Source organism: Galeopterus variegatus, unplaced genomic scaffold, assembly GCF_000696425.1.
Source record: "Galeopterus variegatus unplaced genomic scaffold, G_variegatus-3.0.2 Scaffold8121, whole genome shotgun sequence".
NCBI classification, from domain to species: Eukaryota; Metazoa; Chordata; class Mammalia; order Dermoptera; family Cynocephalidae; genus Galeopterus; species Galeopterus variegatus.
The window spans coordinates 43,629-65,597 of NW_007734232.1; the positions used below are offsets into that span (position 1 = coordinate 43,629).

Genomic DNA, 21,969 nt, shown 5'->3' on the forward strand with positions numbered 1-21,969 from the left:
ATTTTTCCAAGAGGGGCTGCTTACCAGTGGTTTAGTGCCTAATTTTCCAGACTTGGAAAATATGTTCTTTATTCTTCACATTTGACTAAATTCCTTTCAAGAGAGCTCAATATTTTACCCAAGTGTCATATTGCCTTTGGTTTATCATTTTATTATGAAAGAAGCAAAGTGCCTTCCTTTTTATTTCATAACTTTAGAGTCCTTGCTGTATCAGACTAGGACCTCAACTAATGGTTACCATGGGCGCACTAGGCCTTGGTTAGGCTAAGACTGGTGGCAAAGGCACGTCAGGTCCTCTACTAAGCAGTCATCCGAGGAGTGGGGAAGAGTATTTTTTCACTGATAACTGTTTAAAACTACCAATGAATGGTGACAATAAACAGCAGAACAACTTTTAATCCTTTTGTTATTATTTTAAATTCTAAACAGATAAGGGACCCCCTTACTGCCTGCACCTGGTACAGACCACTACCCACTTCCTCCCCCCACCCACGACTCACACGGTATGCCACTGCTGCCAAGCGTGTTGCAAAAAGCATATCTCACTGGGTTCTGACAAGAATCCCATAAGGGGGCTACTATTATTTTACAGAAGAGGAAAATGAGGCTGGGAGAGGTTAAGTAACTTGTCTAAGGTTACACAGCTAAGTTACTGAATGTGAGCCGTGGTCTGAGAAGGCCTGGCCTCAGTCTGCCTTTTGCCTTGGGGTCTCCTGGCATACAGTCGGTACTCAACAATGATTGAACAGATGATCAAAGGAGGAAAGAGCTTTGTCCCAAGAACTCGAATTTGATATATCTGGGAACTGCTAATGAAGGGACCTGAGAAAATCTTCATTCCTTGAAAAGATAAAAAGAAGGGAAAAAAATCCCTGAAACTTGAATTTTGTGACTCATCCTTTAAATTCCTCTGCATATCATGGAATATAGACTATAGATTAATGCAGGCCATGGCTTATGAGTTTGCCGCTGGTATGAATTAAAAACACATCTGACGACTGCTGTTATTTAGTAAGCATCTACTGTGTACCAGGATTTGTATACAGAGCTTTGCCGTTTAGTCTAAACTACAATCCTGGGAGGCAGATATTATTATTCCCATTCTGTAGATAAAGAGACAGAGGCTCAAGGGGGCCATATAGGTTATCCCAGTCGCAGAGCAAGTCAGTTGCTGAGCTCAGCCAGCCTTCGGCTCCATCCTGCCTGACTCCACATGCTTCAGTCTTTGCATTTCTGAGCAGAACCAAAGTTCTTGGTGTCTTAGACTACCAACAAGTAGCTCTTGCTGAACGCTCTTGCTGAATCAGTCTGAAGTGCATCTATGGAATATGGTTTTAGAAGCCAATTAAACAACAGCTTCTGCACAGCTGTGCTCACACTTAACTTTCAGAAACAGCTCGCTCTTGCTGAATCAGTCTGAAGTGCATCTATGGAATATGGTTTCAGAAGCCAATTAAACAACAGCTTCTGCACAGCTGTGCTCACACTTAACTTTCAGAAACAGCTTTGGGTGAAAATTCCATAAAACCCTTTTAAGATATAAACTCAAATGCCAGAGTCAAGATTTTGACAACAAAAATTTTTAATTTTTGTTTTTATTTTTTCTTAACTGAACCCTGATGATTGTATATATTTACAGAGCACAATGTGATATTTGGATACATTTATACTATTTGCAGTGATCATATCAGGGTAATAGGCATATTCATCACCTCAAACATGTCACCATTTAAAGACAGAAAAAATGCCAGCAAGAATGCAGAGAAAAGGGAATTCTTATATACTGTTGGTGGGAATGTAAATTAGTACAGCCACTGCGGGAAACAGTATGAAAGTTTCCTTTAAAAAGTACAACTAGAACTACCATGTGATCGAGCAATCCCACCACTAGGTATATTTCCAAAGGAATGGAAATCAACATGTCGAAGGGACACCTGCGCTCCCATGTTCATCGAGGCTCTATTCTCAACAGCCAAGCTATGGAACCAACCTAAATGTCCATCAACAGATGACTGGATAAAGAAAATGTGGTATATGTACACAATGGAATACTACTCAGCCATAAAAAAAGAATGAAATTCTGCAATTTATAGCAACATGCATGAGCTTGGAGAAAATTTTGTTAAGTGAAATAAGCCAGGGATAGAAAGGGAAATACTGCCTGATCTCACTCATAAGTGAAAGCTAAAAAGGTTGATCTCATGGAAACAGAGAGTATGACAGTGGTTGGTCAATGGATACAAAATTGTATAGCACTCTAGGGAGACTTCAGTCAACAACTAATCACTGTATAACTTCAGGTAGCTAATTGAGAAGATTTTGAATTTTTCAGTTTTTTTAATTGTTAAAAGTAAAAATAGAAAGAAAGATACAACAATCCCAATAATATGTTGAACTTTGCAAAAGAGAGAATGGAACTGAGGCCACCAGAGGAGGGAAAGGGGGAGGGAAAGGGGCATTAGCGGGAAATTTGTAAAGTGCCATAAAAAATGAATGCATTGTGTAATAATAAATACAGTAATTACCCTCATTTGAACATTACGTATTGCACACAGGCATTGATATTCAATGCTATACCCCACAGTTATGTGCAATCAGTTATGTTTCAATAAAAAAGTAAATAAAAGTGCAACTAAAGGTTTTTCACTGCACAACACAATTGCTTTTTCACGTATTATGTTATTCATTTTCCCTAGATTTTCTGTGTAATGTCCCTATTCTAAAAGCTCAATAGCATTAGCACCAATATACAATCAGAGTTCTAAAACAATGCTTAAAATAGAGCATGCTTGCCAGTGAATTTAACAAGCATTTGGGCTGTGGTTACAAAGTGCTAGACACTATCTAATTCTTTTACAAATATGAACTCATTTAATCCCACGTCAGCCCTATGAAGTAGATGCTGTTATTATCACCCGCAATTTACAGATGGGGAAACTGCAGTACAGAGAGGTTAAGTGTGTGTCCCTAGTCAGAACTAGGAAGGGGCAGAGTTAGGGTTAAAACCCAGAGCCCAGCTTCAGGGACACGCACATGACTCCTGTATTATGGTGCCCTTCACGGTCACTTACCATTACTTCAGGTTCCCTGCCTTGCGTCCTTCCTCTCAGGGCTAGGTGCTTTATACGGTACGGTACTTGTTGCTGGTCTGGTTGAGGTATTTATCATGTATTCATCTGTTCCGTCCACAAACATGCACTGGCTGCCATATTGTGCCCTTTTGTTTTCTGCCCTGTCCCTTACTTTTCTAGGACTCCTCTCCTCCCCTCTGCACCCAACACCTCTCCTTAATGGTCAGCCCAGTAATGACCAGGCTCTTTAATATGACCCTGCACCCCATTTAAAGACAGGAAAAATGCCAGCAAGAATGCAGAGTATGCACATCCACCAGCATTTCTAGTTCCTTGAAAGGGAGCAAGAATTTAAAAGTATGTGCAAAATTATTAGAGTGACTTTTGGATTTTAATGAGTTTTCCCACAAATTTGTCTTGCACACATCTAAATTGGTAGCGATGTTTTAGCTACTCAGTATTACTCAAAGCATTTGATTCCTTTTTCATACAAATAGCATCTTTCTTTTCCTACTTAATATTTTTATTTAATATTTAATTAAATCAGGTAAGTGCACCGCAGATAAAACTGACATGGCTGGTTTTGGGAACAAGCTCAGTGACTCCTGTGAAGCTGCGGATGGAATAGAAGCAGTAGGCATTTAGAGAGCTTCCTACCTGCCAGAACCTTTCACCCTGTAGTGGCCTGCTCGGTTGACATGTGTGAGGGGAGGACTGGAGAGAATAAGTTAATCCAATAAATAAGCTAAGCCAGAGGGTTGGTTAAATGGAGGTCAGCCAGGAGAGTTTCTGTCACACTAAAGTGGTACAGATTCACGCTCAGAGGTTGGTTCAGGTTTCAGTGGGGGCAGAGGGAGGCAGGTCTTCGTTGGCATAGGAGGATTCAGGGAGAGCTTCATGGAGGTTGTGTCACTTCAGCAGATTGATTACAGAAGGTACCCAGGTGCAGATCCAGTATGATCAAAGGAATGCATGACTTATCTGCAGGCAGGACAGAATAGAGACACACCCAGGGTAGCTGCTCATAAATATTCGGACTGGATCAGATCAGCATGAACCACCTCCTTGTCCGGCAGTTAATGAACCTCTGATGAGCTGACAACAGCTTAACCACCCTACCAATCAACCTGCTACACCTGGAACTTTGCAGAGTACAAAAACTGCTGTACCTGCACACTTGGAGGAACAAAAGTGCAGATGACCACTATATGACCTTCCACCCATGACACTAGACCAGAAAGGACAGAGTTAAAGAAAATGTGACTCCACTGCACATGACCAAAACTTCAGAAACTCAGGAACACGTGACAGGAAGCTGATGCAAACTCACATTGGCCTATTAGGCCTTAATTACCCTAGATCCTCCCCCACAGTCAAATATTCCTCCCCTTAGTTAAGATAGAGAAACAGCCTCATCTTCAAACAGCATAGAAACCCTCCCTCTGAGAATCCGGGGCACTCGTTAATCATGGGGGATGCCCTCACACCCTTCTGTGCGTACTTCCGTCTGTCTCTCCCTCTTCCTTTTCTTTTGCTGAGCGGGTGCCCATTGCAATGTGGACTCCACTTGGTCCCATGAAAGATTTTCCTTCACTGTTTGACCAAGAACCTGGAACTGCTGTCCGGTAACAACACTAACTGCATGGTTTAAAACAGTGGGGTGAGGAGCCCCCATTCCAGTGATGAGCACATGCCTTATTCTTGAGACTAAACACCCAGAGTTTAGTCTCTGTAGATCCTTCTGTCCACTTGGTCTCTGTCTTGCTCTGCATTTGGATGATGAACTATGTAGAAGCCCAGCTTTTCCTCCTTTTTGTTGTCAGTTCTAACAGCCTCCGAGGGCCTCCCTGCTGCTGAGAGGACAGTCTGCCCTGAGTCACTGGGTTACCTGCCCACATTTCTGGCGAGGGTCTGCTCCTGACTTATTGTCAGTGCTTGTCAAGCTCCTGCCAGCCACCTTTACTGGGCCTCTCCAATAGCATCACTATCCCATTTTCCCCTGGCATCTCCAGGACTAAGCCTGTAAGCTCCCCGTTAAGTCCAGGGCCATGCCTGCCTTGTTCACCCCTGTCTGTATAGTGTCTAACATAGTCCCTTGTCTATAGTAGAATCTCAATAACATTCTGTTGGGTAAATAAATGAATTTAGTGAAAGGCAGTGTACCATAGCCTCAGTACTTGCTGTTCTCCTGTGCCTGAAGCACCTTCTCTAACCTTCCACAGGCTGGCTCCATCTGTCCCAGCTTAACAGTCACCTTCTTGAGGAATCCTTCATTGGCCATTCAGCCAAAGCAGCCACCCACTTCCCTTAATCTCCACCACGGTCTACTTATTACCTCTAGAACATTAGTTCTGCAAGGCAAACACCAGGTCTGTTTTTGTTGTCTGCTGATTCTCGATGTCCAGCACTGTGCCACCTACACTTGTCTTGGCAAATAAATGATCAAATGGGTGAATTATGATCCAAGTTGCAGAGGGAAAAAAAGAGCACGGGCTTGGATCTTCTCTGCTCTCTTACCAAATGCATGACTTTGGATTGCCTGATTTACTTAAATGCTTTGATTCTCAGTATCTTCGTATGAAAAATGGGATGAAAATAGCAGCTTACTCTCTCCTCTAATTAATAAGAGGTTTTAATTAGGCAATGGATGTAAAGCACTCGACATGCTTCATAGTGTGTGATCAATAAAAATAAGATATTGTCTATATGCCCAGAATAAGTATCTCCCCAGTGCCTGGACCTTGTTTGCAGGAGAGAGAGGGAGGTTAAGGAGAGTGTCTTAGTTTCTAAGAACCTGAGAGTGGAGAGTTCTTCCTGAAGCCATTCAAAAACACTGCTGCTAGGTGTAATCTCAGAAATGCTGCCTGCATGACAGGGATGCCCTGCTCCTTTTCTCTTCCCCACTATAAGCATTTGCATAAAATAAAGATCCTGAATCTCTCACTGTTTTCTTCTTGACTTCCCCAGGGGGTGTATTGTAGCAATTGATGCCTGTGAAACCATTCTGATGACATGAATAAAGTATGTTATGTGAGAGGAGTGGGGAATCCAGACAGGAGCCGCTAATGGACTTTGATTCAACCCAGGCTCTCTTTTCACGCAAATGGAACACCCCAGGGAGAAAAAGATGTGCCAATGTGAGCGCAAAGGCCACCCAGGGCCATAGTCTGTCTCCAGGAGAGATTCTTGTACTTCTGATCTCCAGAGCCAAAAATGCAATATATGTGCCTCAGCAGGAGTTGGGAATTGTTATATAAAGGGCAAACTTTCCTATTTTCTTTCAGATTGCATTTTCAGGGGATTTGAATGATGTTTCTCAAGCAGTGAACAAATCCAAGGGAAACAAAAGTGTTGAAAATGGGCTTTTGTAAGTAGACTCCAGGCAAACTCCCATCGTCCTGCAGAAAACACTTTACAGAGGGAGGAGCTGGGACAGTTGCCAGTAGCACAACTAGATGGAGGCTGGCAAGCCTGGATGATGGAGAATTTTGCTATTAAAATTTTGTTTTCAAAATCTCTCAGGAAAGTATCAGTGACATGATACTTGAGGATCGAATGAGTGTTGCCCCTTAAAGACTCTAACAGGTAATTTTTGAACTTTCTACACCAAGGATAGTCCTGACCAAAGTACAGCCTTCAGTCATGAGCTGGGCACAGCCTCTGCCTTCTATGTGTTCACACATTTGTTTAGGAAATATTTATTTAGCACTATTATTTTCAAGCACTGAGAACATTGCTGAGAATCCTGAGATGAACCAGACAGAGTCATTGTCTTCAATGCATTTACAGTCCTGTTAGGGGAAGCAGACAACTAAACTTGTGTGATGAGCATTAGCAGAGGGGAAATCAAGGGACAGAAGTTTCTGTGTTGCAGAGCAATAATACCTAGACCTCCTGAAGGAAGGAACATTAAATGACTATAAAGCAGAGCCCTGAAGGATAAATGAGAGCCCAGTGAAAAACTGGGGAGAGACTATGAAGATGCAGAGTCAGGAAAGTGATTAAGGATTTTAAGGAAGTGAAAGATCTTCACTGTGCTTTGAGTTAAGAGAGAGAGAGAAGAAGAGTAATGTAAGAAGTGACTGGAATCTGAAACCGTGGTCAGTAGATATTATAAGTGGCTTGGAATTTTTCCTAAGAACAGCAGGGTTTAAATTCAGGATGTGGCAAGATCAGAACTAGGAGCTATGTGAAAACCAACACCGAGTCAGGCAGTCTATGAGAGTGGCCTGCCCACACGATCATGGACTGAGCCATCAAAGAAGACACTAGTCATATGATCACATATGACCCAACTGTAGTCTTCCTCCTTTCCCATTCATTTGTTCCTGGGCCACCGCTCAATCCCACATTTGTCCACAGCTAGAATCTTACCTCTCCCTGCTTGGATTTAGTGTCTGCATTCAATCAATTTAGTAATGTTGATGTATCTTCTGGTGCTGGCCCATCCACACTCAGCTTTTCCTCCCCAGACAACTACCTTCCCTGGTAGTTGTCCTCCCCTCCCCCATTCTGACAACTTCCAGGCTCTTTCTCTGGTTGTGTCACTTCTGCCTGTGCATACGTAGTTGTGGAAACCCTCCCTTCTGTGCAGCCTAAAGTAAGACAAGCAGGAGGCATAAGGTCATGCAAGGACCTTGATTTCCTTGGTGATGGTAGCCCAAGGAAATAAATAGATTTTATTTTCTTTGTTCATTCCATTCCACCAGTAATGCCTGCCAGCACTGTTTTGGAGGCTGAACTAAAGTCAGTGTTTGAGTCATTAGTGATGTCTGCCATGGACACATGTAGGGAAGGTAAGCAGTACTTCTATAAGAATATATTTCTTCCCCAATCCAGAGTAAATATTAATAGCTGTTTATGAGACATCCATTTTATTAGACTTAAAGCACCATCCTTTAAAACAACTACAGATAGAACTACCATAAGATCTAGAAATCCCACTCCTGGGTATATATCCAAAGGAATGGAAGTCATCATGTTGAAGGGCTACCGTCACTCCAGTGTTCATTGCAGCTCTATTTACAGTAGCCAAGATATGGAACCAACCTAAATGCAGAACTACCATAAGATCTAGAAATCCCACTCCTGGGTATATATCCAAAGGAATGGAAGTCATCATGTTGAAGGGCTACTGTCACTCCAGTGTTCATTGCAGCTCTATTTACAGTAGCCAAGATATGGAACCAACCTAAATGTCCATTGAAGCATGACTTGATAAAGAAAATGTGGTATATATATATATATATATATATATATACCATTCCACCAGTAATGCCTGCCAGCACTGTTTTGGAGGCTGAACTAAAGTCAGTGTTTGAGTCATTAGTGATGTCTGCCATGGACACATGTAGGGAAGGTAAGCAGTACTTCTATAAGAATATATTTCTTCCCCAATCCAGAGTAAATATTAATAGCTGTTTATGAGACATCCATTTTATTAGACTTAAAGCACCATCCTTTAAAACAACTACAGATAGAACTACCATAAGATCTAGAAATCCCACTCCTGGGTATATATCCAAAGGAATGGAAGTCATCATGTTGAAGGGCTACCGTCACTCCAGTGTTCATTGCAGCTCTATTTACAGTAGCCAAGATATGGAACCAACCTAAATGTCCATTGAAGGATGACTTGATAAAGAAAATGTGGTGTGTATATATATATACACACACATACACCATGGAATACTACTCAGCCATAAAAAAGGATAAAATTCTGCCATTTGCAGCAGCATGGATAAGCTTGGAGGAAATTATGTTAAATGAAATAAATCAGGCACAGAAAGAGAAATACCACATGTCCTCACTCATAAGTGGGAGCTGAGAGAGAGAGAGACAGAGACAGAAACAAAAAGAATGGAAGGAAGGAAGGGAAGGCGGGAGGGAGGAAGGAGAGAGAGAAAGAAAGAAAAAAAGAAGGAGGGAAGGAAGGAAACACAATATTATGTTGAACTTTCAGAAGGAGAGAACAGAACTGAGGTTATTAGAAGGGGGAAAGGGGGAGAAGGAGGGAGGTTAGGGAGAAATTGAATAATGGACACAAAGAAAGATTATGTTTCTTGATGATGAATATGCTAACAATCCTTATTTGATCATCACATATTGTACACAAAAACCGATACTCAACTCTGTACCCCACAGATAAGTATAACCAATTACGTTTCAATAAAAGCAATTTTTAAAAGGTTTTTTTCATTTTTTAAAAAAAGCACCATCCTTTACAAATCCAGAAATCCAGGAGTCCTCCTTGATGCCCTCTTGCCCTCTTTCACAGTCCCAATTCATACAAATCTTGTAAATATCCCATCCATATACCCACATTTCTCTATCCCCATTTCCATGAGCTTGGTCTAATCTACCCTCATCTCTTGCCTGGACTAATACATTCGCCATTCGATTGCTTTCATTCTTCCCTCCCTCCATATTAACCATTTCACTGAACCGTATTTCAATTGAAATGATACTGAAAAAATCCAAATCTGCTCATGTCTCTGATCCCTCTGCAAAGTACTTCGGCTGTCATTCGTAACTCTCGAGATGAAGATCCAACAAGGTCCAGCATGTCTTCAGTTCCTCCCTCACTCCACTTCACTTGGCTGACTCTAGCTGTGGCCCTTCTTTTGGTTTCTCAAACATGCTGTGCCTTCTTTTTCCATCAGGCCTTTGCACATGCTGTTCCCTCCTCTTAGAATGGTATTCCGCAACCACCAACACGCTCGGAAACACACGCACACCCATCAGCTAATGAACTGCTCATCCACGTTAATGCCCCCACCGTGGACTCTCAATGCACCAAGTACATCTCTTTCACAGCACTTGTTACAGATGTAGTTGTACAATTATTTCTGTGATCATTTGATTAGCATCTGTCTCTCCCACCAGACGATGCAGGGATCATGTTCTACTGTATTTATTCCCCGTTGTACTCTGAGTCCCTATTGCAATGCTTAGCACTATAAATTGTTACAGGAATTTGGTGTTATAGTTTTATAGCTGCTTTATTTTCTTTTAAATTTCAAAGACACATCTTTAATAAGGCAGATTAAAGGAAGGTTGTGTGAATTATACATCTATACGCACCCATTTTGCTTATAAGCAAGAAAAATGCCATGAACATATCCATCACCATAATTACTAAATCAATGGTAGGTAAAGTGACGGTATCAATGAAGTTTTCCATAAACTTATTCATATAGAGAACAAGTTAATACATGTCAATATATACTTTAATATTTTAATAACCAATAACATAATAAGGTTTATTTTTCAACTACATTTACTCTCTTACTTTACAATCATCACTTGTGGAACAGTGGATTGGAAAGGCAAGTCAATTAAAAAAAGTCCTTCATTATAGAAATAATACAATAAATATATATTGGAGGCCTATTATGAGCCAGACCCCATTCTAGGTGCTGGGATTATTAGACTGAAGACGTGAAATAAAATGTGTACCCTCATGGAGCTAACATCTGAGAGGGATGGACAGACAGAAAAACAAGATAAACAAAATATATAGAAAACTGAATAACAGTGAGTGCTACAGGAGAATAAATAAATAAAACACGAAAGGAGCAACTAACATCTGAGAGGGATGGACAGACAGAAAAACAAGATAAACAAAATACATAGAAAACTGAATAACAGTGAGTGCTACAGGAGAATAAATAAATAAAACACGAAAGGAGCACATTACTTGGGAGGCCAGGAGTGTCTGACCATTTAGACATGGGTATAAAGGGAGACCTCCATGAGAAGGTGACCTTTCCATAAAGACCTTAAGAAAGCAAGCCACATTCATTATTTTTTATTTATTCAATTATCTACAACTATTTGTAAACTGAGTTTTTAAAATATCTTGAAATGGCTGTTTTTACCACCCACTTGCTTATAATGATCACTTATGAATAAACAGATTTATTCACACATTTTTGTGGGCCTCATGGAACAACAGGTGCTCCCAAGAGATTATGTTTCTCCCTAAGTATTCCTTTACCTGAATGTCATAATCCAAAGAAAAAGAGCAAACACAAAGTTACACCTAGATAAGGAAAATAAGTTCTCATGGTACACAGTAGTGCTAAGCATCTATAGTTAATAGTAATGTACTGTATGTTGTTAAATGGCTAGAAGAGAGGAGATCAAATGTTAATGTTCTCATCACGAAAAAATGATTAAGTTTTACCCTGATTTGATTATCATACACTGTATACATGTATTGATATGTAACTCTGTACCCCATAAATACATGCAATCAATAAATTTCAATTAAAAAATTACAAATCATTTTTAAAAAAGAAAAAAGATTCAGACCTCCTGTCCTTAGCTTTCAGGATGGGCCACTCCAGAGCCTACCCTGGAAGCAAGTGCAGTCTTGGATCCAGCAAAACAATGGAAAGGGGCTTCTGTGCCACCCCCTTGAGCTATTTCTAGTAACCAACGCAGGATTTTGGAGTTCAGGAATGAAAATCTTGGGCTAGAATTTGATGCTAGGCTCTTAGAGTATTATCGCTTGGGGCTAGTGGTTCTTTACAGGCCCACTTAATTTATTGTGTTTCATATTCGGACCAGGAGTTCATTCACTCATTCATTACTTATATGTTTATTGGCATCTCTTTATGCAAGAGAGTATGCTGGGCTTTGCATATAAAAAAATGAACTCAGAGATCTCATAGTTCACCAACTGGCATATAAACAGACAAGTACCATGTAATACCATGTAGTGTAATAAATGTTGTGAGAAGGATCTGCTCAAAAGGACATGATATTGAAAGGAGTGACTAATTCTCTTCACCAGGGAAATGAAATTTGACCTAAAGTTTGAAGATGAGCAGGTGTCCATGTGCTAACCAGGGGAAACAACAAGGGAGAAAGGGCATTCGAGGCAGAAAGAACAGCAGCAGGCACTGTAAGTGATGTGTGCTCAGTTCAACACAATAAATATTTCATGATCTCCTGCTCAGAACAGAAGACATGGGATGGACAGGATCTTACCGTGTGCTGGGGGTGGGAGCAGAAAACAAGGGTTAGTCAAGCAGAGCTGCACTTTCACATCCACAGATACAGCCCCCTTTTTTTTTTTTTATGGTTGAGCAGTATTCCGTTGTGTATATATAGCACATTTTCCTTATCCAGTCATCCATTGTTGAACACTTAAGGCATATATGAGGATACTTCAAAAAGTTCATGAAAAGATTTGTATTATGTTTTAATTCTATTTTTTGACAAACATTTTGAAGGACCCTCACAGTACATTCTCAATAAATATTTGTTAAATGAATGAATAAATGTTTGAAACTTCACCCATTTTTAAGGAACCCTCTTTCAGGAACTTGTCCTCTATACTCCTTAGTGAACGTGGCCCTTTCTTTCTTCAGGGCTCCATTGCATACTCTCAGCTCCTATCACAGGAATGTCCCACATGCTGCCTCAATTCAGTTATTTTCTAAAGAGCCACAAGGATCAGGTAAGAGGTGATTAGAATACATTTTGCAGGAAGTGGAGCTGGTATGGCTATTTTTGGAGTGAGTAGAATTTGGTTTAATCCTTTGCTCATCTACGCAATCAGTTTTCTAAAATCATGTTTTTGTTTTATCCTGCAAATACATGTTTTGTAGAACTGTAGTATGATAGTGTGCCTAGTAGTGCTTGACACAGAGTTGGCCAGCAGTTGTCAATAAAAACTCTACTTGCCTGAGTCTATGTCAGTAGGTCTGGGGTGGGGCCAGGACAGCTGCACTTTATGACTCCAGGCCATTCTGATGGTCAGATTACAGCCTCACAAATATGTCCATGGACTTGAATTTCAGGGAGGAACAGCTTCTTCACCAAGTCCTGGGAATGAAAGCCTTTCTCTGTCTCTCTTCAGTTTCCACCTCCTCACTACACGTAGGTTGTTTTATGTGCTGCACCAACAACTTTTTATTTTCTGTGTTATTCTCATCCTAACATAAGCCCTTCCCTCTTTCTGTCACTCCAGTTCTTAGACATCACCCCTAACCCTACACTGCTAAAAGCATAATTCGCAATGAAACACACTTACAAACGGACCGTGGGGTCCCAGGTGCGCATGAACCTTGTACTCCAGCTCTATTGCCTCCCTCACACGGGCATCCTAATTAGACGTCCCAGCCACAGCCACCAGCTGAGCACTAGTGGCCCTCCAATACGCGACTAGCTCCTACTCCCATCCAGCAGCAATTGTGTGAACAATCCACAAGTACCTGGAGAGTTGACAAATAGCACATTAATGAACATGAAATGGATATGATGTAGGGGCATTTGCAAAAAGCATGCCTTTCAATCCCACAACGCAAGAGCTTTCGCTTCATCATGTGACACTCAGAGGGCACTTCATTAATAACGCCCTTTGCATGAGAGGCAGGATTACATAGAGGAGAGAGGAAAGAGGAGGGAATGAATGCCAGGCCCCTCACATATTCTATTTCATTGAATTCTTACAGCAACCCTGTGAAGTAGAGGATGTTATTGGTATTTGCCAAACTGGAGAGATGATGTAGTCACCTAATGCCATAGTTCCATTATGTGATGGAAGCAGGATCCAAACTCCTTCATCAAGCTCTAACTTTAGGGTTTCTCCCATCTCACCAAGAATCCAGTCGAGAAATAATGAAGGAAAAGACTGCATCCTGACATTGCCACCTAACTGTTCAGGTTGTGCAAGCAATTTAATGTCTCTTAAACTCATCTGTCCTTTAAATCAAAACAATTACTTCTGTGTGCTTATTCTCAGGGTTTTGTGAGAAATACACAAAAGAGTGGATGATGACAATGCTTAAGATCAAAAAATAACTACAGAGGTATGAGAAACCTAAATTCAGTTTGACACTACAGTCAACCATGTGTCAGAAGGCCAACTCTTGCCAGTTTCCATAATACAAGGACGTTTTAGGATTTAGTTTATGTTGCTAGTTAACCAGTTACTTGTTTTTATCTACTGGTGTTGATCACAATGGAAAGACTATTATTCTGTCAAGTGTTTGGTCCCCACTTTCAGGCTGCATGTGTCTCAGTTCCTTTCATCTTCGAAAAAGAGTTAGTGCTTCATCAGCCCAGCTCCTCTCCTGTGTTCCCTGTTTCTATACATGTAGCACACTGTCCCCATCAACCAGACTCTATCCCTGATTTGAATCATGACATCGACCATTGTACTCTCTCATCGTGGCCTGTTTTTGCATGGCACTTATTGCATTTTGTCAATGTGTGTGGGTGTGTTTTGGTGTGTAATATTTAATATCTGTTTCCCTTATTAGAATGTAAGCTCCACAATAGTAAGAGCCGTTCCCTGTTTCTATACATGTAGCACACTGTCCCCATCAACCAGACTCTATCCCTGATTTGAATCATGTCATCGACCATTGTACTCTCTCATCGTGGCCTGTTTTTGCATGGCACTTATTGCATTTTGTCAATGTGTGTGGGTGTGTTTGGGTGTGTAATATTTAATATCTGTTTCCCTTATTAGAATGTAAGCTCCACAATAGTAAGAGCCCATCCATTCAATCCACCACAGTGTACACACCACCCAGCACAGTGCCTGACAAATCATAAGTACTCAGTAGATACTTGTCATGCTCATAGAATGGTATGAAATTAGCAGTTACTCAAAGATTTCATCCAAGAGCCCCACAACTTCTACACCCTCCATCCCAACTGAGACCTGCTGGTGAGACTAACGAGGCTGTCCTTCATTTCTTGGTTCCAGGAGCGGCTAGTGCTGTCTGTGCTCCCACGGTTTGTTGTCCTGGAAATGATCAATGACATGACCAATGTGGAAGATGAGCACCTGCAGCACCAGTTCCATCGGATCTACATCCATCGCTATGAGAATGTCAGGTGAGAAATGCAACTCCCCCCTCGATTCTCCATGTGACCTGTGTGCACCTGGCTGCTCTTGTTGCACTGCTGTGATTTCTGTCTACCTGAATGTCAGTGCCTTTCCTCATTCAGTTGATTGATTCAGTAACTACTGACTATTCATTAGAGAGCTCTACATCTCCAAACTGAAGCTGAAGAAGAATGTCAGAGAATTCAATTGTAGTTGCTAGTTGACTTACTGCCTGGCTCCCCTACAGTAGGCTTGCTTGCCTTCACATTCTGAGTGGGAAAGGCAAAAGCCATTTAAACTATGGTTGGAAAAATAATCTTAAAATGCAATCTGGAGGTTTCAGGTACAATCACATAGGTTCTTCCCTACACTCCTCGTAATGTTTTAAAACAAAACAGCGTATTTTCCTTACAACTTGCAACTATATTGTTAGCCAACCATTCATCCATCCATCTGTTCACCCACCCATCCATCCACCCATCAACTCATCTTTCAATCCATCCACTCACCACCCATCCATTCATGCATCCACCCACCCATCCATTCAACCATCCACCCACCCATCCATCCCCCCATCCATCCATCCACCCATCCACCCACCCACCCATCCATCCAACCATCCACCCACCCAACCATCCACCCACCTATCCATCCAACCATCCACTCACCCATCCATCCATCCACTCATCCATCAATCCATCCACTCACCCACACATCCATCTGTCCACACATCATCATATCCATCAGTCCATCTATCCATCAGCTACCTCTCTGTGCCCAGCACTGCACTGGTCAACATGGCATATATTGAAAGTCAAAGGGTGGACTCCATAGTGAGGCAGACCAATTTCAGAATCCCAATTCTGCCTCTTCCTTGTGTGTGAACTTGGGCAAGTTACTTACCTGAATCTCAGGATCCTTCTCTACAAAATGGGCATTTTAATAGCCACCTTGCAGAGTTTTTATGTAGATTATGTGAGTCAAGATATATACAAAACACAGGACAGGCAGGGTTAAGTATCTAGTAGAGCACTGGACATATTATAGGTCATTTCAGATATGTTTTCTAGTTGCAAGGAAAAGAATACAACCCTGGCTGATATTTTTTAAAATGTATTTCAAAGCTATGTGGCAGCTCACAGAATAATCTGCGAAAGGATGGAAAAGACGGTGGGGAAATGAGCCAAAATGAAACAAGGCCACTGAGCCAGATGCGTAGCAAAAATCAGCCCAGAGCACTAGTCCAGTTAGGACAGCACTGCCACTGTCCCTGAACAGTCCATTGCTTATGTCCCCTGACAAGACTTGCCACCACAGCAGTTCCACTTGCAGCCCCCAGAAACTGGAGGTTTCTGCCTTTGCCCTACCCCCAACCCCCGCTCCCTCTGCTTCTTTGCATCTAAAGTTAAAGCCTAGAGAAGATGTGATTGGTTGGCTGAGCCCAGTCATTTTCTAGAAGTGCCTGGAAAGCAAGTATCTGGCATTTCCAGCTTAGACAGTAGAATTGTATTTCCGTCCATCCCACCAACATCATAAGGTGAAAATTTCCCAAACATAGGCTAAAAGTCCGTAAGTTAAACAGCTCTAAAAATGGCAAATGTACATTCTTAGTTCTTTCTAACTTTGGTAGGAGGGAAGAACAATTTTTCTCTCTTATCAGCATCTATCTTTAGGTGTCCTACTCCTGACATGCAGGGACACACATTTTAAAGCAGTGTCCAGTAGTGATCATGTTTCTCAAACAACCTGTTAGCAGGAATAGCAATGTAGGTCATTCTCAGGGTCTTGTGCAAGAATTCAGCTAAACTGATTTAGTTGCTTGAGTTTGCAAAGCAGCCCTTTGTCAAACAGCAACTCCAATAAGAGATGCACCCCAGATCTAGGAACTGGTCCCACAGATCATAGGAGCTTATCAGTACCGATTCTAGAACAATAGATACCGATTAATTGTAGTACAGTGTGGGGTTCTATTATTAAGTGGGCAAAGAATGCCAAGAGATCATAAAAAGAGGAAAATCTGGGGCAGGAAGGTAGGGTGTGGGGATATGGAGATGGGTAAAGAAACCTTCCTGGAAGAGATGAGCTTATTTGCCTTATCTGAGACTGAGCCAGCCAAGTGCAAAAAACAAAGACATAAATTCTGGGCAAAGTGATAGCATAAGTGAAGGCAGAATGGTGGCACATAAAGAGAATGATAGTTGGGCCGGCCTGGTGGCGCACTGCTACAGTGCGCCGCTTGGGAGCGCGGAGGCGCTCCCACCGAGGGTTTGGATCCCACGTACAGACTGGCCGCTCACTGGCTGAGTGAGGTGCGGACGCAACACCAAGGGTTGCGATCCCGTTGCCAGTCACAAAAAAAGACAAAAAGGAAGAAAAAAAAAAAAGAGAGAATGATAGTTGATTTTCCATATTCCTTTCCTGGTGGCAAAGTGGCTTGACAATAAAGGACAAAAAAAGACAAAAAGGAAGAGAAAAAAAAAAAAGAGAATGATAGTTGATTTTCCATATTCCTTTCCTGGTGGCAAAGTGGCTTGACAATAAAGGCAGGTTCAGAGAGAGCAGGAACTGAATGAATATTTTGAAAGAAAGTAAATCTATATTTATTTTATATATATATATAATGTAAATATATTAATAAAATAATATATATTCCTTTCCTGGTGGTAAAGTGGTTTGACGATAAAGGGAGGTCCAGAGAGAGCAGAAACAATGAATATTTTGAAAGAAAATCTGTATTTGTTTATTACATATAAATAGATAGACAATGTAAATACATAAATAAAATAATATATATGACATATTATGAAAGTGCCTATCATGGAAAAAGAGGGGGAAAAAAATAACTACCTTTAAAAAAAAAAAAAAGGAAAAAATAAACAAGCTTGCACACTCACACCAGCATACTCCGGAGCCCATGTTCAATAAACAACATGTTTGGCTTTCTTTTTGCACTAATCATTTTTCAGTGCTCCCTTTAGTCGTGAGCAGCTGAAGTTACTTCTGCCCCCCTCCAACCCCACCCATTTACTTTAAATCATCGAACTGAGTACTTATACTGGAGACCCTTTTCCAGAAGTTCACACCACACTAAATTAAATTTTTGTTGCCTGCCGTACATTTCTCAGCATCTTTGGCAATGAGAGCGGTTTCTAGGGGGAGAAGAATTGACACAGAAACCCGCCAGCACCCTGAGATTTTCCCCCTGGCTAGTCCCAGAGCAGCAGTGGCGAGATGCCCCGGGCCCTGGCGGCAGTGGGGAGATGGACTCGACAAGGGGCCACGGTCCCCTCCTGCTTGCTGCAAAGCTGCTGGGTGCTGAGATAAGCCCAGGGACCATGAAAGCAGAGGAGGGTGGTTCTTAGCCTGTGTCTGAGAACAAAGCCAGACTGGCTGCTTTGCCCCCTTTCCCAGGCCCCAGATCAAACCACTGAGGTGCTGGGAGCATTTTTGAAATGACTTCCAATCCTGTCATCTTCATGGTCTCTTCACGGCAACCCTCCTGGTTCATCTGGTTCATTCTTTTCATTCTTTCTTCTTTTTTTTTGATCGCCCTTCCCTAAAACCTGCCTGCTGTACATTTCTAAGTCTTAATTATATTTCATACAATTCATTGCCTCTTATCAGTAAAGGGCATGATAAAAGGCACCGTGCCTGGGCGGACTTGTGTGCCCCAGTGGACTGGGAGCCAACAGAGCAGGATTCTCATCCCAGACCCTCTCCAGGAGCCACATCTCTGTCCACACTTCAGCTGCATTGTTTCATTTTTGTGTGCCTCAGTTTCCCCACCCCAAAACTGAGCTGTTTGAAATGGACAAAACATTTGGACTCTCACATTGATATCAGCTATAAATCTATGACACTTCACCAGATTCCCTTGGAGGATCCACCTGGCCACTGAGCTTTTCACTGGACGCCATTTGGGCTTCCAACCCCACCTGCCCAATTCTACTTCTCTTTCTTGTTTTTTCCCATATACTTAAGACACTTTTTTGTATTAGGTAGGGTAATGCTATCTGCTCTGTCAAATAACCTCCCAATTGCAATGGTTTTAACTGCATAAGATTTATTCACACATGTATCCACTGCTGATTTTCCTGGTCAATGGGTGACTCAGGGACAAAGACCCCTGAGTTTTGTAACTTTCATCCCTTGGGCCTCAAAGTTCTCGGCATTCAGTTATCAGAAGAACTCACACCGCTTCTTCACCACCTCCACCAGAAGTGACAAGTATCCCTTCTGCTCAGATTCCATTAGTGAGATGTGATCACAAGGCTCCTCACAGACACAGAAAGGGCTGGGAACAGTGTCGCTGGCTCGGAGGCCTTTCCTAGTGACAGGTGGATTTACTGTGGAAAGGGAGTAAGGATTTGGTGGACAGTCACCTTTCTCTGCCATAGTTTCTTTTCCCTTTTCCTCTTGCCCTGCGACTTCATGCCATGTGCATTTGCACAGTTTCTGGCATATATTTTGGGGGTCTGCTCAGGAGACAAGTTTGTCTTTATCTCTCCTTGTGTCATAGTAGACAGTTCAGTGAGCCTTTGTCAAGGATCAGAAAAATCCTGAGTTTTAGAGTCTTGCTCAGTCTGTCCACGTTTTTTACTGGTTGTTTATTTCCAACCATCCCTGTCACAAGTGTGTGATCACTATATCTGCCCTGTGGACTAGGGCATCATTTACACGCAAAATGCAACTGAATGGGCTTAGAGAACTTTTCAACTTTCTAGATCCATCTGTATGGCAATCTATTAAACACTCCCAGATTCCCAAAGATTTCCAAAAAGGAGTCAGATAACCTCCACTTATTGAGGACTGCGCTTTGATTTACAAGTTATCTCCTTACTACTGTAGCCTTACAGAGTAATTTAATGGTCTCTGCTTTATTATCAAGAAAATAGAAGCTCAAGGAGGTTAAGTAACTTTCTTAAGAGCACACAGTTAGGAAAAGGATTCTACACAGGGCCAGTGTTTTTAACAGTTCTACTAAACTCTGCTAAAGCTTCCTTGAGGATTCTATTTGCAGACTGACAATTAGGTAACATAACTTATTTTTAGCAAAATCAACAACTTATATAACCAAATTAGAGTTGAAAATTACTATTGCTCCTTCCTATCCCTACAAGTTTACACCAAGAATCAAAAGACCTGAAAACCTTGAGGACATCACCTGGGGGGAAAAGAATGAGAACCAGCGCCCTTGATTCTGCCTCTGGTCTTTTATTCGTCAAACCTTGTGCAGTTATGGCTGAAACTGCTGCTTCTCAACTTTTAGTGTGTACAGGAATCACCTAGGGGTCTTGTTAAAGCAGATTCTGACACTGAATGGTGTGGTATGGTGAGGGGGCTTGAGATTCTACATCTCTAATAATCCCCCAGGAGAGGCCAGTGGTGGCCATGACCACACTCTGAGGAAGAAGGATAACCGTGTGCTGGGCAGGTGGGATACGGAGATGACTTTCCTCCTGTTCTTTAGCTAATGCATGAAGCACACTTAACACTCAATAGCACAATCATGTGTTGCTATGTGCCACGACAGAGGCGGCAAGAGGCTAGCGGTGGAGTGACTGGCTGTGCTTGGGGAGGTCTCCACAAAAGTAGAGGCTTAACATATGAGTGGAGTCTTAAAGGACAAGTAGAGTTTTAATAAGTGGCAAAAGGAAAGAAAGCTGTCCTAGGGAGGAGTATCATGTACAAAGACAGGTGAATAAAGTATGGTGTGCTCAGAAGACCTCAAGAAAGTTGGTGAGATTGGAACACTGACTGCATCTGAAACTTTTATGACCTTAGCTCTCAGGGAATCCACTTCTTCTGATAGGCTGTAAACTCCCTAAGGGCTGTGAAAGCACTGTCTGCTCACCACTGTATCTCCAGTGTCTGGCACATAGTAGACATTCAGTTAGCAAGCTGTTGAAGGGCTAGCCAGTTAGTTCAGATCATTAGAGCATGGTGCTAATAACACCAAGATCCAGGGTTCAATTAACATACTGGCCAGCTGCAAAAAACAAAAAAGAAAAAGATTAAAAAAAGCTGTTGACAAATGAACAAATGAATGAACCATTCTTGCTATAAACAGATGGATACTAACAGTTTGGGGTGAATGGATCTATTGAGTGAGTAGGCTGGACTAGATNACAGATGGATACTAACAGTTTGGGGTGAATGGATCTATTGAGTGAGTAGGCTGGACTAGATGCTCCAAGGACCTCTTCATTTCCCACCTGCCGTGGCAACAACTCTTCTTACTTCAAAAGTAGTGCAGTTTAGCACTAAAAAATATGGATCTAGCCAGGCTGCCTGGTTCAAATCCTAGCTCTTTACAACCGTGGGCAAGTTTCTCAGGCCTCACTTCCCTTCCCTTATCAGTGAAATGGGGATGATCATGATAGGTTCTGCCTCATAGACTGCTTTGAGGAATAAATGGGTGAATGCATGTAGACCTCTTACAGCAATACCAAGTCCACAGTAAACACTCTGAAAGCATCGTTGCCACGAGCGTTTTAGGCTTGTCTAAACAGTTAGGAATGCTTTTAGCTACAAGTGACAAAGAACCCAGTAAATGGTCACATTCTTTTCCACCTTTGTTACCTTCTCTCTTTCTCTCTCAAATACAACTGTTCAATTATAGTATAATTTTGTAAAATAATGATAACAACAGCTAATACTTAAAGAGCACTTACCATGCCAGGCACAGTCAATTGCCAGGCACTGTGTTTAGAGAAGTTCAGGAAGTTACCAAAGATCATAGAATTCATAGCTGGTGAGCTAGTATTTGAACCCGGGTCTATCTAGACTCAAATCCTACGCATACGACCATATGCCATGCCACCATAAATCTGTAGAAGACAGTGGCAGTGTAGTGGCTCTGCCAGAGGAAGCTTTGTAAACTGAAAAGCTAATGGCATCATGCCCATGTGTAAAAGCCTTCCCTAGCTTTCAGCACTCTCAGGACAACGTCTATACTCCAGCCTGGCTTACCAGGCCCTTCTTCATCTCCTCCCTGCCCACCTCTCTGACCTCATATCTCTCTCTCTCTCTCTCTCTCTCTCTCTC

The 21,969-nt window shown here is 41.9% G+C and overlaps 1 protein-coding gene across 1 annotated transcript in view; it reads left to right on the top strand.

Moving 5' to 3' along the window:
- Window positions 1-21,969, top strand: part of LOC103608189 (adenylate cyclase type 8-like) — a 60,431-nt gene that overhangs the window by 35,268 nt on the left and 3,194 nt on the right. The window contains exon 2 of the mRNA XM_008592635.1: window positions 14,800-14,930. Within this exon, the coding sequence (XP_008590857.1) occupies window positions 14,800-14,930 (131 nt within the window). The remainder of the gene's footprint in view (window positions 1-14,799; window positions 14,931-21,969) is intronic.